General features: G+C 37.6%; 1 protein-coding gene across 2 annotated transcripts in view; it reads right to left on the reverse strand.

Annotated features, from left to right (window-relative positions):
- Positions 1-16,037, reverse strand: part of LOC147580166 (uncharacterized) — a 546,857-nt gene that overhangs the window by 344,359 nt on the left and 186,461 nt on the right. The window contains exon 4 of one of the 2 annotated variants that reach the window (XM_086710329.1): positions 11,224-11,319. The exons of the other annotated variant lie outside the window; for it this stretch is intronic. Coding sequence (XP_086566455.1) covers positions 11,274-11,319 — 46 coding nt within the window. The 3' untranslated portion in view covers positions 11,224-11,273. Of the gene's footprint in view, positions 1-11,223; positions 11,320-16,037 lie in introns of those variants that run through there. 2 annotated transcript variants of the gene reach the window in all.

Genomic DNA, 16,037 nt, shown 5'->3' on the forward strand with positions numbered 1-16,037 from the left:
TGTGAATCTATTTGGGGTAAGTCTCTCCAGCTGCCCACCTTCTCCTTTCCCAACCATGCTTCCCTAGCACTCATGGCTAGACCTCTCGTGGCTACTCTGAGTCCCTGATTGGGATTACAGCACTGAACCACAGCTAACTTAGCTGAAACCTTGACATCCTGCCTCAACTCCCTCTCTAAAGGCCAGACTATATCTCTAAAATCCCCAGCTACACACCAACCATGATCCTGGGCTGACCTGCATGGACCACCCAGAATAGCAGTGATAACCGCCCCTTCTCTCCTCCTCCTCTTCTCTATCAGTACACTCTTCCTGTTACACTATACCAATTACTTAACGTCAGCCCTGTCTGCATCAGCCAGCCAGGACTGAGCTAGTGTTTCAGCTCCCTGCCCCACTGCACACACTGACAAGGGAACTGCTGGCTACTCCACAGACTAGAGACTCAGGATCATGCTCAGCATTCCCTATCCTACAACCCCAACTCTGGACGCCTCCTGTACAGAGGCAGGGCTCTCAGTAAGGCTAGTGCAAGGCAGAACACTTATAGGCAGTTATTTTCCACTGAAGGTGTGTTCAAAACACTAAGTATCTGAGGGTGTTTTTTTTAAAAAACAGGGAGACAATTTTGCTAATTCCAGTATGTCATAAAACTCGGTAAACTAGCAGGTGGTGAGTGTTGCCTCATTGTGGGACTCAAATTCAGCTTTTAAAAATCTATTAAATTATTAACTGCACAGTACAAGCCCTTGCTAAACTCCCATACCATGTGCAGCTTAGTAATATATAGATGGTGCATGAAGACATAAGCAAAGTTACTTCCATTTCCATCTATGGTTTTAAAGTATAATCTCGTAGAGTCAAATTTTGCAGGTTGATTTCCCCATAATTTAGCAATATCTGTACAACAATCAGGTGAACAGCAAGCACATGAAAGAAATAACCTGAAATAAACCCTAAAGAATACATCCTCATATGTAAAGAGAAAGTAGGTTTGAATATCAAGACATTTTCAGTATTCTAGAGGAAAAAGTATGAGTCCCACAGATACTTAATTTCTTTTTTGATAGCATAATTCACATTTATCAGGCTGCAGGTTCTTTCATTATAAACAATCATAACCCCCAAATCTAGCCAAAATTTTAGGTACATTTAACAAATGTTCGCATTTTAGAAATCAAAATGAGTCTCATTAAAATTATAACAGTCTTTCTAATCTTGAAAGCTGAGGGTTTAAAGAAAGTCTTTAGTGTGTTTAGATTGTCATTTACTTTTTATACCCAATTTCCTGTCTTCCCTGGTTAGACAATTAACCAGTATTCAAGTTTGTGGAATACTGAGAAGCATGAAATTTACATAAATAAAATAAATTAACACAGTTAAACAATACAATATTGCTTCCTGACGTCTCCATTTTCAGATGTCATCAACAAATAATCAAGATACCAAGTCAGGGCAGGCATTGTTCCTTAATAATTGCTTAGATTATCATAGATTCACTAATCATTACAATATTATTCAGAAATTTGTTTTTAATCCAGTGAACATATTGCTAATGACTGAAACATCTAACAGCATCATCTTTTCTAACAGCAGCAAAATGCCAAGGAATTGATTTTAATTAGGTTTTAGAAAAAGAATTATGTGGAATTCAAATATGTCATTCAATTTATATGTCAAGGAGACTTTCAAAAAGGATTATGTGGTTAACTGGACTTTGGGATAGAGGGAGGTCTGTGTTTGGGATTCTGCAATTCATTTTGAAAGCTCTCCTATACATACACATACTGCCGCTGAGGATCTTACACCACTCTACATTTTCCAACAGGTTTCCTTCACTCTCCTTCTTCCATGGCAATAACCACCCAGGCAGATGATTGGGATGTCTCAGTGTCAAGAAAAATGATCACTTCCCCATATATTTTGTTTATGTAACCGCAGGGGGTTCCAGTTTTAAATTAGTAAGGCAGTGCAGAATTTTGCATTAAGAACTTATTTAATGAGGTTTAGAATAAACAAAGCCTTCCAAGCGGGCAGAATAGAAAGGAAACCAGGGAAATCCCACCATCACTAAAAATAGACCATTTTGAAATGGCTAAATGGTGGGAGCACAGTGGGGGGTAGGTGAATTAGACACATCTTTGTCCTATAAAACTCTAGCAAGCCACATGCTTAATTATTCTAGATGACCTTTCAGAAGATGACAATAGTATTGTTTCAGGTACTTTCTGACCACCTTTGTTGCACTGGGATCTGTGAGGTTAATACCTATTCAGTAAGATTCATAAAAACTATCTGGGCTTCGTGAAGGAAAATTCTTAAATCAACCTTACATTAAAGGATGATTAGAACACAATACAAATGTTTTCAAATATTTTTTTAAAAAGATTCCACTTTCAGGGCACCTGGGTGGCTCAGTTGGTTGAGCATCTGACTCTTGATTTCAGCTCAGGTCATGATCTCATGGTTGTGAGATCTATCCCTGTGTCAGGCTCTGTTCTGAGCATGGAGGCTGCTTGAGGTTCTCTCTCCCTCCCTCTGCCCCTCTTCCCCATTCATTCTCTCTCTCTCTCAAATAAAAAAATTTTTAAAAAAAGAATTTCACTTTCATAAATCACCCATTCTACTAAATAAATAAAGACCAGTGAAGAAACTCTGACCTCAGTCAGGAATTTGAGCTCCTAAATTCCCTAAAGCCCTTTGGAAGTAATCTATATTTTGTGCTGAAAATCTATTCCCCCTGACTGGTAAGTGACTACCTTTTTAGTCACTGTATATCTGATATATGCAACAAGATTTTAAAAATTAATGCCTAAAGCTGATAATGCTTCCATAAAGAAAGGTTAAACTTCTCATTATTTTATTCTTTCATTCATTTGTTCATTCTTCCACCCACCCATTCACTTAAGAATTACTGAACACTTGGGGCGCCTGGGTGGCGCAGTCGGTTAAGCGTCCGACTTCAGCCAGGTCACGATCTTGCGGTCTGTGAGTTCGAGCCCCGCGTCGGGCTCTGGGCTGATGGCTCAGAGCCTGGAGCCTGTTTCCGATTCTGTGTCTCCCTCTCTCTCTGCCCCTCACCCGTTCATGCTCTGTCTCTCTCTGTCCGAAAAATAAATAAACGTTGAAGAAAAAAAAATATTTAAAAAAAAAAAAAAAGAATTACTGAACACCTGGGGCACCTGGGTGGCTCAGTCAGTAAAGAATCCAACTCTTGATCTCAGCTCAGGTCTTGATCTCATGGTTCATGAGTTCAAGCCCCACATCTGGCTCTGTGCTGACAGTTCAAGGCCTGCTTGGGATTCTCTCTCTCCTTCTCTCTCTGCCCCTTCCCCTCTTGCTCTCTCTCTCTCTCTCAAAATAAATACATAAACTTAAAAAAAAAAACAATTATTGAACACCTGCTACCTTATCTACTCTGCTCCCCAGTAGAACAGTTCTTTCCTGACCTCACACAAAGCTAAGATATGCAAAAATCTTGCAGCAATGTAAACTCAAACATAGTGGGAATCCAAAGCTCTAGGAAATGAGTGTCATGTGGTGATAAAAGAACAATGGACATTACTGCCATTCTATTCCAAACTGCAGCTCATGCAAATTAACAAAAAGTCTAAATAGAAAGGCCTTACTATCCCATATTCACTCAAAGCCAACTCATATGACAAATGTCTGAAATTGCCATTGATGTGGTACTCAACAGAGATACATACAAAGTACAAGTGACACAAGGAAAGGGAGGGGGGCTAAAGGGTGAAGGGCTCAAGTCATGAAAGATTCCTCAAAGTGAATTTTTGGAAAGATGGGTAGGAGTCTACAAGAAGACCAGGAGGAGGGAGTATCCTGGTTGAATGAAGCAGCAAGAGCAAATGCTCAGAGAGCTGTAGGTATTTCTGTAGAGGTTCTAATGGAGGGGATACTGCTGGAGGGCAAAAGAACCAGATCTAGCTGGGCCTTGTCTATCTTACTAAGGAACATGAGTTTTATCCTATAAGACATTGGTTCTCAAATATTTTGGTCTCAGAATCCCTTCTACTCCTAAAAATTACTGAAGCCCCTAGAAACTTCTGATGATAAATGTATCAATATTCACCATCTGAAAATTAACACTGAGAAACGTTTAGCAATGTCTGGGTAGTGCTCAGTTGAGCATCCAACTCTTGGTTTGGGCTCAGGTCATTATCTCACAGTTCGCTGAGATCAAGTTCAATGTGGAACTCCGTGCTAAGTATGGAGTCTGCTTGGGATTCTCTCTCCCTCTCTCTCTCTGTCCCTCCCTGCTCATGTTCTCCCTCTCTCTAAGTAAATAAGTAAACATTAAAAAAAACTGAGAAATGCTTAAAATATGTATTTATTAAGATAGTTTAAATGACAATTAACCCATTAAGAACATAAATATTTTAATGGAGAACAAACAGAGGGTTACTGGTGGGGGTGTGGAGGGGAGAAGGGCTAAATGGGTAAGGGGCATTAAGGAATCTACTCCTGAAATCATTGTTGCACTATATGCTAACTAATAATTTGGATGTAAATTAAAAAAAATAAAATTAAAACAAAGAACATATATATTTTATCAAAAATAAATATATTTTCCCCAAAAAAGTTAGTGGGAAAAATTTAGTTATCTATTTTCACAAATCTCATTAATATGTGTCTTAGTTAAAAGCTCAATTCTATTTCTGCATTCAGTCTGTTATAATATATCATGACATCACAGAGCACTGGTAAACTTCACAATACATTCATGAAAGAATGGGAGTTTAAAAGGATAAGCAATGCTGTAAGATTATTATAAAGAGTTAGACCTTCCAGATCCTCTGAAAAATCTCAAGGACTTCTAGGGGTGTCCAGGCCACACTTTGAGAACATTAACATTATTGTAGTTTAGAAATTAAAAGTTACGTTTTAACACGGGGCATAAACTGACCACATCTACATTTTAGAAAATTATGTTTCGATAATACAGATATGAAAAAAAAAACAAAGTAAAACTATTCTAGGGAATATATCGGCTTCACACATGGAACAGAAAATTTTCATGATCTTTAAGTAATGGCTTTCCACTAGAGGGATTTTACTTTTTAGCATTACTAAGACGACATATACCTCCTCAAATATGTTTCATATGTGCCTGGTCCTATAATTTACATAATAAGAAATTAACTATCGATAACTTTATGACAATCAACTTGAAAATTTAAATAATGGGGTGCCTAGGTGGCCCAGTCAGTTAAGCTACTGGCTTTGGCTCAGGTCATGATCTCAGTTGGTGAGTTCAAGCCCCACGTTGTGGAGCCTGCTTCGGATTCTGCATCTCCCTCTCTCTCTCCCCTCCCCTGTTCCACTAGAAAAATATAATTTACCAGAACTTACACAAAAAGAAATCCTGAATAGTCTGATAACCAGGACTGATATTCATCTTGTGAACATCAGTTAAGTAACATCATTTATTTATAGCTGGCATCCATGGAACAATCAGGTGTCCACTCTGGTTGGCCTATGCCTATTCCTTATCTAATGTCAATGATATAAAATATCATCCTGACATATACCCATGAAATGACTGAATCAAAAAACTTTCCTGCAAATAAATCTCCAAATCTAAATGACTTTGCTATTGAGATAGACCAAACATTCAAGGATAAAAATTATTCTAAACTTAAATTATTCCATAGAATAAAGAAGAACCACTCTTTAACTCATTAAGAAAAACTAATATAACATTGATACCAAGCCTGTCAAAGAGCATACAAGAAAGGAAAATTAAAAGACAACCTCAGTCATAAACCTAGATTCAAAATTCCAAAATAAAATAAAAGCAAACTGAATATAGTCATATATAAGAAGGGTAACACATTATGACTAAGTGAAGTTCATCTAAATAAGGTAAGGTTGCTTTCATATTAGAAAACCAATTAATGTAATTTACCACATTAATAGATTAAAGGTACAAATGATATGGCCATCTTAATAAATACAGAAAAAGCATTTGATGAAATTCCACATTTTTTTTTCTTTTCAGCAGTGGTCTAGAAGTTCCATCTAGCACAACAAGGGGCAGCAGGAGTTGTTGGGGTGGGGAGTCTTCATTTGCAGATGATATAACTGTGTAAACCCAAGAACCTACGCATATAATTCTTAGCACTAATTAGAGAATTTAACAAGTTGTCAGGATATAGGGTCAATATAAAAACAATCAATTATACTTCCACATATCTTAAACAGAATATGAAATAAAATTTAAAATACCATTTAAAATAATATCAAATATATGAGATAGCTAGGAAATAGTGTAACAAAAATTTCCAAGAATTTCCCTTTCCCTTTAGGAAAGAGGAAAACAATAAAGTATATTGAAAAACATTAAAGAAGACTTAAATGAATGGAGAAATATTCAATATTTAAATATTAGAAGACTCAACATTATAAATTTGTCAATTCTCCAAATTAACTAATAAATTCAAAGCAATCACAATCAAAATCCTAATGGGTTTCCTGTTGAAACTAACAATCTGATTCTAACACTTACATGGAAATTCACAAATAAAATAACCAAAATACTCTGGAAGATGTAAAAGATGAGAAGACATGCTCTACCAGATATGAAGCTATTTTTAAATATAGTAATTAGCATATTGTTACAACTGAGATAAACAAATTGCATAAAGTAATAACAAAATGCAGTTTGACACACATATGGGGACTTGATTTTAGAGCATTAGGAAATAATTTGCTCTTTCTTTCTTTCTAATCCAGAGCATTAGGAAATAATTTGCTCTTTCTTTCTTTCTTTCTTTCTTTCTTTTTCTTTCTTTCTTTTTTAGAAAGAGAAAGTACAAGTGGGAGAGAGGGACAGAGGGAGGGAGGGGGGAGGGATAGGGGGAGAGGGAGAGAGGGAAAGGGAGGGGGAGGGAGAGGGAGAGGGAAAGGGAGAGGGAGAGAGGGAGAGGAAAGGAGGGAGGGAGGGAGGGAGGGAGAGAGAGAGAGAGAAACTTAAGCATGCTCAGGGCACCATGCTCAGCATAGAGCCCTACCCCATGAATCTGGAATAATGACCTGAGCCAAAATCAAGAGTTGGGCACTGAACCAACTGAGCCATTCAGTCACTCCTCTTTTTTTAAATAAAATATGCTAATAACATGGCATACATTTATGAAGATCCCTATCTCAGAGTGAGCACAAAAAAAAAAAATTCTAAGTGTGAATAATAAAACTCTAAAGCTTTTAAAAGGTAATATAGGGGCGCCTGGGTGGCGCAGTCGGTTAAGCGTCCGACTTCAGCCAGGTCACGATCTCGCGGTCCGTGAGTTCGAGCCCCGCGTCAGGCTCTGGGTTGATGGCTCAGAGCCTGGAGCCTGTTTCCGATTCTGTGTCTCCCTCTCTCTCTGCCCCTCCCCCGTTCATGCTCTGTCTCTCTCTGTCCCAAAAATAAATAAACGTTGAAAAAAAAAAAATTAAAAAAAAAATTAAAAAAATAAAAAAAGGTAATATAAATGAGTATTTTTATATCCTCACAGTTTGGGAAGGATTTCTCAAAAAAGACATCAAAAAGTACTAATCTGAAAGAAAAGATTGACATATTTGATCACCTTAAAATTCAGATTTTTTCTTTATGAAACACAATAAAATGTTAAAGACAAAGCTGAGATTAGGAGAAGTTAACTTTCAAAGCATCTATCTCAAGGACTGGTGTCCAGAATATATAAAGAATTTCTACAAATAAATAAGACAATTCAACAAAAAAAAAATAGCCAAAAAAAAGTAAACAGAAACTTCACAAAAGAAAAAATCTAAGGTGGCCAATAAACATATGTGTGCCTGATATATACCATGTCAGATCGTCTTGGCCTTAAACCTGTCTCGATGGCCCCTGGACACGTGTTCCAGCCCCAGCCAGTGCGAAGGCTACCAACCATGAAGGGACTCTGACTAACTTCATAAAGATACTAGGCAACAGCATCTGGCCTCAAACCCACCTCTCACCTCTTCCACAGAAACTTCGAGGTTGATAATTAGGACCACCGAACACCCATATATGTAGAGTCCAGACGTGTATGAGATTCAATGTCCCATGTAATCAATCTTTGACTAGAAGACAGCAGCCAATGAATGAATTCTTTGCCCTTCCTCCTGTTTTTCCTCCCTCCCATTCTACTAAGCAGATAGTTGTGAGAAACAATCCTTTACACAGCCTCTCAGAAGATAGTTCAATAAGACTGATGATCATTTGCACTTGATAAGAGAAGTACCTACTTTAAAATGTATCCCTGAATTTGCCATTTCTCCTGTCTCACTCCCTGGCCCCTTAATAGTGCTCTCTTGGATTACACCCTCTATCAAAGCAATAGCACACAAGCCTTTTCCTTAGGCTCTGCTTTCTGGGGAACTCAAGTTAAGGCAATATGAAAAGTGGCTTAACCTCACTTACAATCAGTGAACTACCACAACGAGATACTAAACCTAGCCATCAGATTAACAAAAATTAAAATTCTTGTAATACCAAGCATTAACAAGAATGTGGAAAAATAGAAACTCATACATTGTTAGTGTAAGTGCAACTTGGTACAACCACTTTGAAATACTATTTGGCATTATCTATTAATGGTGAATATTTGCATATCTTAAAATTGAACACTTCAACTTCTAGTTATATACCTTATGGACATAGCAGATTTATCACGAAGCGAATCAAATTTAAGCCTCAAGGCATGGATCCCCTCCAAGTCCTTATACCAAATTTTGGTGAGAGAGAGAAAGAGAAAGAGAGAGAGAGACAGAGAGAGAGAGACAGAGAGAGAGAGAGAGAGAGAGAGAGAGTGAGTGTGTGTGTGTGTGTGTGTGTGTGTGTGTGTGTGTGTGTGTGTGTGTTTTAAAGTGAGCCCCCAGAGGTGCCCGACTTCAGCTCTGACTGAAGCATCTGACTTCAGCTCAGGTCATGATCTCACAGTTCGTGAGATCAAGCCCTGCATCGGCTCTGTGCTGACACTTCAGAACCTGGAGGCTGCTTTGGATTCTGTGCCTCCCTCTCTCTCTGCCCCTCCTCTGCTCACTCTCTGTCTCTCAAAAATGAATAAACATTAAAAAAATTTTTTATTAATAAAAATAAAATAAGTCCCCCAAACTGTATGAGTTTAAGACCCAAAATCCTGGATCCACCCTTACCCAGATAAAATTGATCAGGATACAACTACAAGAAGCAACACTGTTCCGAACAGCCCCAAACTAGAAATAACCCAAATAAGTATCAATTGATGAATGGCATATCACTCAGGGAACTCTATCTGGGTAAAGACATTTACTGTAGTAAATATCTTATACAGCTATGGAACAAGCTAGGGAAATAATGGCCCAGAAGGGGGAGTTGGAGGATCAGAGAAGGAGTTACTAACCAAGTAATCTTAAAGCCAGGCTGAAGTGGAACGAAGGGAAAGTCCATGGAAATGTCTCCAGTCAGCTGCTGCCTCTGGGTAGCTATCACCTCTCTAGGTCCATAACCAAGAGGGTAGGGGGCATCTGTTGGTGAACAGGGTCAATAGTCAAGAAGAGATGGACAAAGAGAAGAGTGTGGACAAACTATAATCTTCTGGGCACCTCTGTCACCATATCTTTAACACTACCCAAACTTTCAGAAAATAATGGTTGCTTTATTTCTGTGTTCCAAGTATCATGCACATTCTCCTTCTATCAACTCTACCTCAGAACCCCACAGGGAAGCAAATTCTGAAAAATGCAGTTTATAGCTTATCCAAATTAGCACAACACCATGCAGCACAAATAGAATATATATGCAATGGAATACTATACTAATTATAAATAAATTATTACTATATTATACTGATTATGAATAAAGTTCAGCTACACACACAAACTTAATGCTAGAGAAATTAAGACACATAGCAAGCTTCATTTAAGGAAGACTTCATAGTGTGTAATTCCATTACATAAGGTTCAAAAAGAAGCTGAACTAGGCCACATTGATTAAAGATGCATAAAGAGGTGATAAAACTAAAGAGAAAAGAAAGGAATCAATTATCATGAAAGTCAGGATAATGATTATCTCTAGGGGAAAGGGGAGGATATGATCTTGAAAGGATTTTGGAAAGAAAGTTGGTATTATTCTATTTTTTGACCATACTGTTTGTTACCCAGCTTTTGCTTTGTAATTATTCATTAATTTTGCATTTCTAATGCATTTTTCTGTATATTTTATAATATTAAAGATAATATTTAATAAACTGAATTCCACCATTCTCTCCTTTAGTCTTTATGAGACCAGGCAAGCACACATCACATTGAGTCCTAGAAGAATATGGAGGCAGGAAAGGTACTGTTTCCCTTGCAGATCTAGGAATGGGGTCCTTACTGATGGGCCTGCTTTCAGCAATTACAATGAATTCCAAGCAGGTTACTATGGCTGGATTTGTATGTTTATGATTATTATCCATTACTAGCTATATAGATTAAATGTTTGTGTCCCCCAAATTCTTGTTGAAACTTAATCCCCAGTGTGATGGTATTTGGAGGTGGGACCTTTGATAGGTGATTACATGATGAGAGTGGAGCCCTCATGAATGAGATTACTGCCCTTATCAAAGAGATCCCACAGAGCTCTCTCACTCCTCTGTCATGTGAATACACAGAAAAAGACAGCCATCCATGATGGCTTTCCTAACCAGGAAACAGGGCTTTACCAGACACCAAGTCTGCCAGTACCTTGATCTTGGACTTCCCAGCCTTTAGAACTATGGTATTTTGCTATTGCAGCCAGCACAAAGAAACTAACTAAATTATCCTTCAAAACATGAAAGCAGTTAAAATGTCTCCTGAAAAAAAAATTAAGGATTGAAGAAAATAAAATAATAATATAGGCACAAAAGAACAATGAGAAAATGGCAGAGCTGATGTTTCCTCTCCTATTCTGTGCCTTTTTGCAGCCTCAGTATAAGGTAAAATCAATGATGATCAGCCTAAATAGGTAAGCAAAGTTATAAAGAATATAATTTGATGAAGATTTAAATTAACAATTGTTTACATTGATACTTGCCCTAAAAAAAGTATGTTGCTCACGAATTTAAAAAGGTAGAACACTAAACTTCCTGTTGACAGTGAGCAAGCTATTTAACTTCCCTAAGGCTGGAGTGCCCTATAAAATTAGTGAAAAAAGAGTACCTGTATCCTATGTAAGGATTAAATAAGACAATCTATGTAAAATGGTTAGACTAGTACCTGGGAACCAGCAGGTATTCAGTATATCAGGTATCTTTTTAAACTTTCTTCTAGAGTAAGGGTAAGTTGTTTTTCTTCAAGGAATCCATAAACACCCTGAAGAAGGCAAGAGTAGATACTTTGGAACAATAACTTAAATGTCCCTAAATTTAGAAAAGAAAGAAAAGATATTTAAATCTAACTCCTATTTTTTGTTTGTTTGTTTGTTTATTTTTGAGAGAGACAGACAGAGTGCAAGCAGGGGAGGGGCAGAGAGAAAGGGAGACATAGAATCTGAAGCAGGCTCCAGGCTCTGAGTTGTCAGCACAGGGCTGGGGGGCAAATCCAGTGAGACTGTGACATGAGCTGAAGTCAGGTGCTTAACCTCCTGAGCCACCCAGGTGCCCCAAATCTAACCCCTATTTTCTAAGAAACTATGAAATCTACATGAAGAAAATCACTCTCTCAAACATTTAAACCTGAAACAAGAAGAAAAAGAAAGAATCGCTCTCCACTAGACTCTCAGTATTAACATCTGGTATTAAAAGCACAAAATATTTTTATATAAAGCCTTACAATATAATGGTAGCAAAGCTTATATGATACACATATGGATAAAACCATATATCTTCAATAATAGTCTCTGAAATTAACCCTATTTGCTATCAGCTTAAAGATCCTATATTTTAAAAAGAATAAATTTTATTTCTATTGGAATATTAAAAGAATTTTCTTTATTTATAAGATAAAACATAAAACATTTCAATAACTCAAAGGTAAAATACTCAATTTAGCAAGAAAGTAGTCTTCAATGAAGAAAGATACTTTTCAATGGAAAAAAGAATACTGATTTGAATTCCATTCAAACTGTATCACTGTGAAGTGAAAAATATTGTGAAAGTAATATTATTGACTTGAATAGCTATTTTCCTGGTTTTATCATAGCCAATCCTTAAGTTATCATCCCTGTGCATATACCACAAGCAACTTTTAAAACCAATGGAGGATACACCATAGCAATCCCCTCTTGTAGTTTTTAAGATGAGAGAGAAAAGTCTTATCTCAATGTACAGAATCCTACTTTTTGACATGTCTCCATGACATGGAAGCTCTCTAGAACAATTTTTCTCAAGATCTGTGACCCTAAGGGCACCTGGGTGTTTCAGTCAGTTAAGTCTCCGACTCTTGTTTTCTCTCAGGTCAAGATCTTGTGGTCGTGAGTTCGAGCCCCATGTTGGGCTCCGTGCTGACAGTGCAGAGCCTGCTTGGGATTTTCTCTCTCTCCCTCTCTTTTCCTGCCCCTCCCCTGCTTGCTCTCTCTCTCTCTCTCTACCCCCCAAAATAAATAAATAAACTTTTTTAAAAAATCAAAAACAAAAAAAAAAGATATGTAATGCTATATAATGGTATGACATAGCTGGGCTTACTTAGTATATATCCAAATAGTCTAGGGGCGCCTGGGTGGCGCAGTCGGTTAAGCGGCCGACTTCAGCCAGGTCACGATCTCGCGGTCCGTGAGTTCGAGCCCCGCGTCAGGCTCTGGGCTGATGGCTCAGAGCCTGGAGCCTGTTTCCGATTCTGTGTCTCTCTCTGCCCCTCCCCCGTTCATGCTCTGTCTCTCTCTGTCCCAAAAATAAATAAATGTTGAAAAAAAATTTAAAAAAAAAAAAAAAAAAACAAATAGTCTACCTAATTTTCAACAATTTTTAAATTAAAATTCCACCAAATTACTTACAAGATATGCTGGAAAGACATTGAAATTCACTAGTGGTGAGGGAAATGTTTTAACAAGAGACATCACTGTACATAACTCAGGCTGGCAAAAATACAAAAAATAACACCTGTTTTAGGTTGAATGTGAGTGAGGGAAACTCACATGCATTGCTAGTAAGACTAAATAAAGTGCTTCAGCCAAATGAATGAGTAAAGGAGACTAAAAAAACAAACAAACAAACAAAACAAAAAACTCTAGGCCAACTTCAAATTTTACCAGCCTAGATCTAATAAATGACTCTAAAAAGATATGTTTGGCATAAACTACACACTGATTGCAGTTTCATGAAGAAGCAGAAAGCAGCTTTCAACATATACAGATTTCTCCCAACAGAAGAGAAAAACTATGGCCAGGTGCCGAATAGATTTCATTGAAAAAGTCACCCTGTGTGTGTCAGGGTTTTGGGGTCCTAGAGCCCCAAACATAGCAACTCATTACCTGCTTAACTTGGAAAGTTTTTAAATCTCTATAAAACATAGTTTCTTCATCTCTAAAACACTATAGCCCTAGCTTGTTGGGTTATCGTGCTTACTACCTAACTCAACATGGCACACTGAGTGCTCAATAGATGCCACATCTTTCCTGAGGCCAGAGGCGACTGACCCCTTTTTTATCTTATCTTGTTAGCAATTAGGTATCATATTTCTCGAATGAAGAACTAAGGTTATTTTAGGTCATTTCTAATCCCAATCATGAAGAAGTAAATCTATTCTTTCATTGATACACATGGATAACTAACAGTGATTCATGTTAAAGTGAGTTAAATGTCTCAAATTCTTTCTAAGTCCTGCATAATATCCTGTCTTCATACTGACCATTTTCCTTTAGAACAGCAACTATTCAACCCCTACAAATTCAGTGAATTTAACCACCCTTGACATTCAATAATAAACCTAAAAATAATTGATCTATAATTTCAGTTTAAATGATCTGACATAGCCAGGCTACTTTTAAATGACAGCAAATGGGATTTTTTAATGGAAATATTGATAGGCCCTTAAGTGTATTGGGGAGTCGAGGACAATGACAATGATATTGCACTAATAAACCTAATGCCACAGAGACTGTCTTTTTAAAAAATGTGTCTTTTCTTTATCACAGCATAATACCTAGCTTGACAACAGAAATGTCAACAGTTAGGGCTCTATTCTTCAAACCGTCATGCTCTATTAATGCTGTTTTTCAGTGGGATTTACTTTGTCAAGAAAGGAAGGACCAAAGAGGAAAGTCTATGGTCTTCCTATTCACTAAATCCCTCCTCTCACTGATGCACAAATGACTAACTACTCCCAATGCCACAGAATGAATGAGAGTTGAAAACGGGCCAAAATCATCCAGGGAGCAGGCGGAAAAAGCCAGCCTTGTATAAGCAAAGTCATGCTTAGACAAGAAGAAAAAGCAAACAGAGTAGGTGATAGTAATGCCAAGGGGTGCTCCCTGTGCTGTGTTTGTGCTCTTTCAGTTGTGGGGGAGCAACAGAGAAAGGCTTCCCCGTGCAAATATAATTGAGTACTATTGGCTGGGGCTGCGAATAGTGTCTTAGCTAGGTTCTAAAGAAGTCCATGCAGCTTAACCCATTTAATCCAGAAAAGAGGAGGAAAATAAACTACTTGGCTGGCAGAGACACATAAGGATGTAAAATAAAGCCAAAGAGGGGTTAAAAGGATTACAGATGGGGACTGTTCATTGTAATGAGGGGGCATCAAGAGCCATAGGACAGCAGGAAGGAGGCAGAAAGTTTTGTTTAGCTTAGGTTTAATTGTGAAATTTGGATGCAGAAGAGATTTTGGTTTACCCAGTGTGTTAAAAGAAGTAATGATCTCATAAGTTATTATATGAAATAGACACATAAACAAATTCTAAATAAGGATCCAGAGCTCAGAAATTACTTGAAACTTTAAATACCTGAGTGAAAGAATCTGCTGTGTCATGCAACTATATAGTTGCTTCTTGTCCCCAGACTATGTGTGTGCAACACTATCTTTTTCATTGTTCACAAAACTCCAATGAGATCAGCACACCAGGACTTACCTTCTAAATTTATACTCCATCCTAAAATTAAAAATAGACCTACCCTATGACCCAGCAATAGCACTGTTAGGAATTTACCCAAGGGATACAGGAGTACTGATGCACAGGGGCACTTGTACCCCAATGTTTATAGCAGCACTCTCAACAATAGCCAAATTATGGAAAGAGCCTAAATGTCCATCAACTGATGAATGGATAAAGAAGTTGTGGTTTATATACACAATGGAGTACTACATGGCAATGAGAAAGAATGAAATATGGCCCTTTGTAGCAACGTGGATGGAACTGGAGAGTGTGATGCTAAGTGAAATAAGCCATACAGAGAAAGACAGATACCATATGGTTTCACTCTTATGTGGATCCTGAGAAACTTAACAGAAACCCATGGGGGAGGGGAAGGAAAAAAAAAAAAAAAAAAAGAGGTTAGAGTGGGAGAGAGCCAAAGCATAAGAGACTCTTAAAAACTAAGAACAAACTGAGGGTTGATGGGGGGTGGGAGGGAGGGGAGGGTGGGTGATGGGTACTGAGGAGGGCACCTTTTGGGATGAGCACTGGGTGTTGTATGGAAACCAATCTGACAATAAATTTCATATATTAAAAAAAATAATAAATAAATAAATTTATACTCCATCCTGTCACATGATGACAACTGAGGGTACAGTCTTCCTCAGAGTGACACGACCAGAAAGTACTTCCTGTGGCCATCTGTTGTCAGGCTCCATGTGTATGCCTAAGAGTTTCCCTACAGGAAACACTGCCTTGCAAAAAAGTTTTTAAAAGCTATTTAGCAATGAAAAAGCCCAATGCGAAGACAGAAAACTCCCCTGCTAATTTTTAATTTATTCACATAGCAATCTCCTACCCTGTTTCTAGAATTTATCTAACTTCTTTCCAAATAAACATAAAAGCTAGAAATTTTTTCATAACAAATTGTTTACAGAACCATGAAATCATCATTATATTAGCCTTATTATGTCTTATTTTTCTTTGTAAATGGTAGGGAAAATTATACTCTTTATCTTCCTTCCAT

This window comes from Puma concolor, chromosome B3, assembly GCF_028749965.1.
Source record: "Puma concolor isolate L17-30 chromosome B3, mPumCon1.1.hap2, whole genome shotgun sequence".
Classification (NCBI taxonomy): Eukaryota; Metazoa; Chordata; class Mammalia; order Carnivora; family Felidae; genus Puma; species Puma concolor.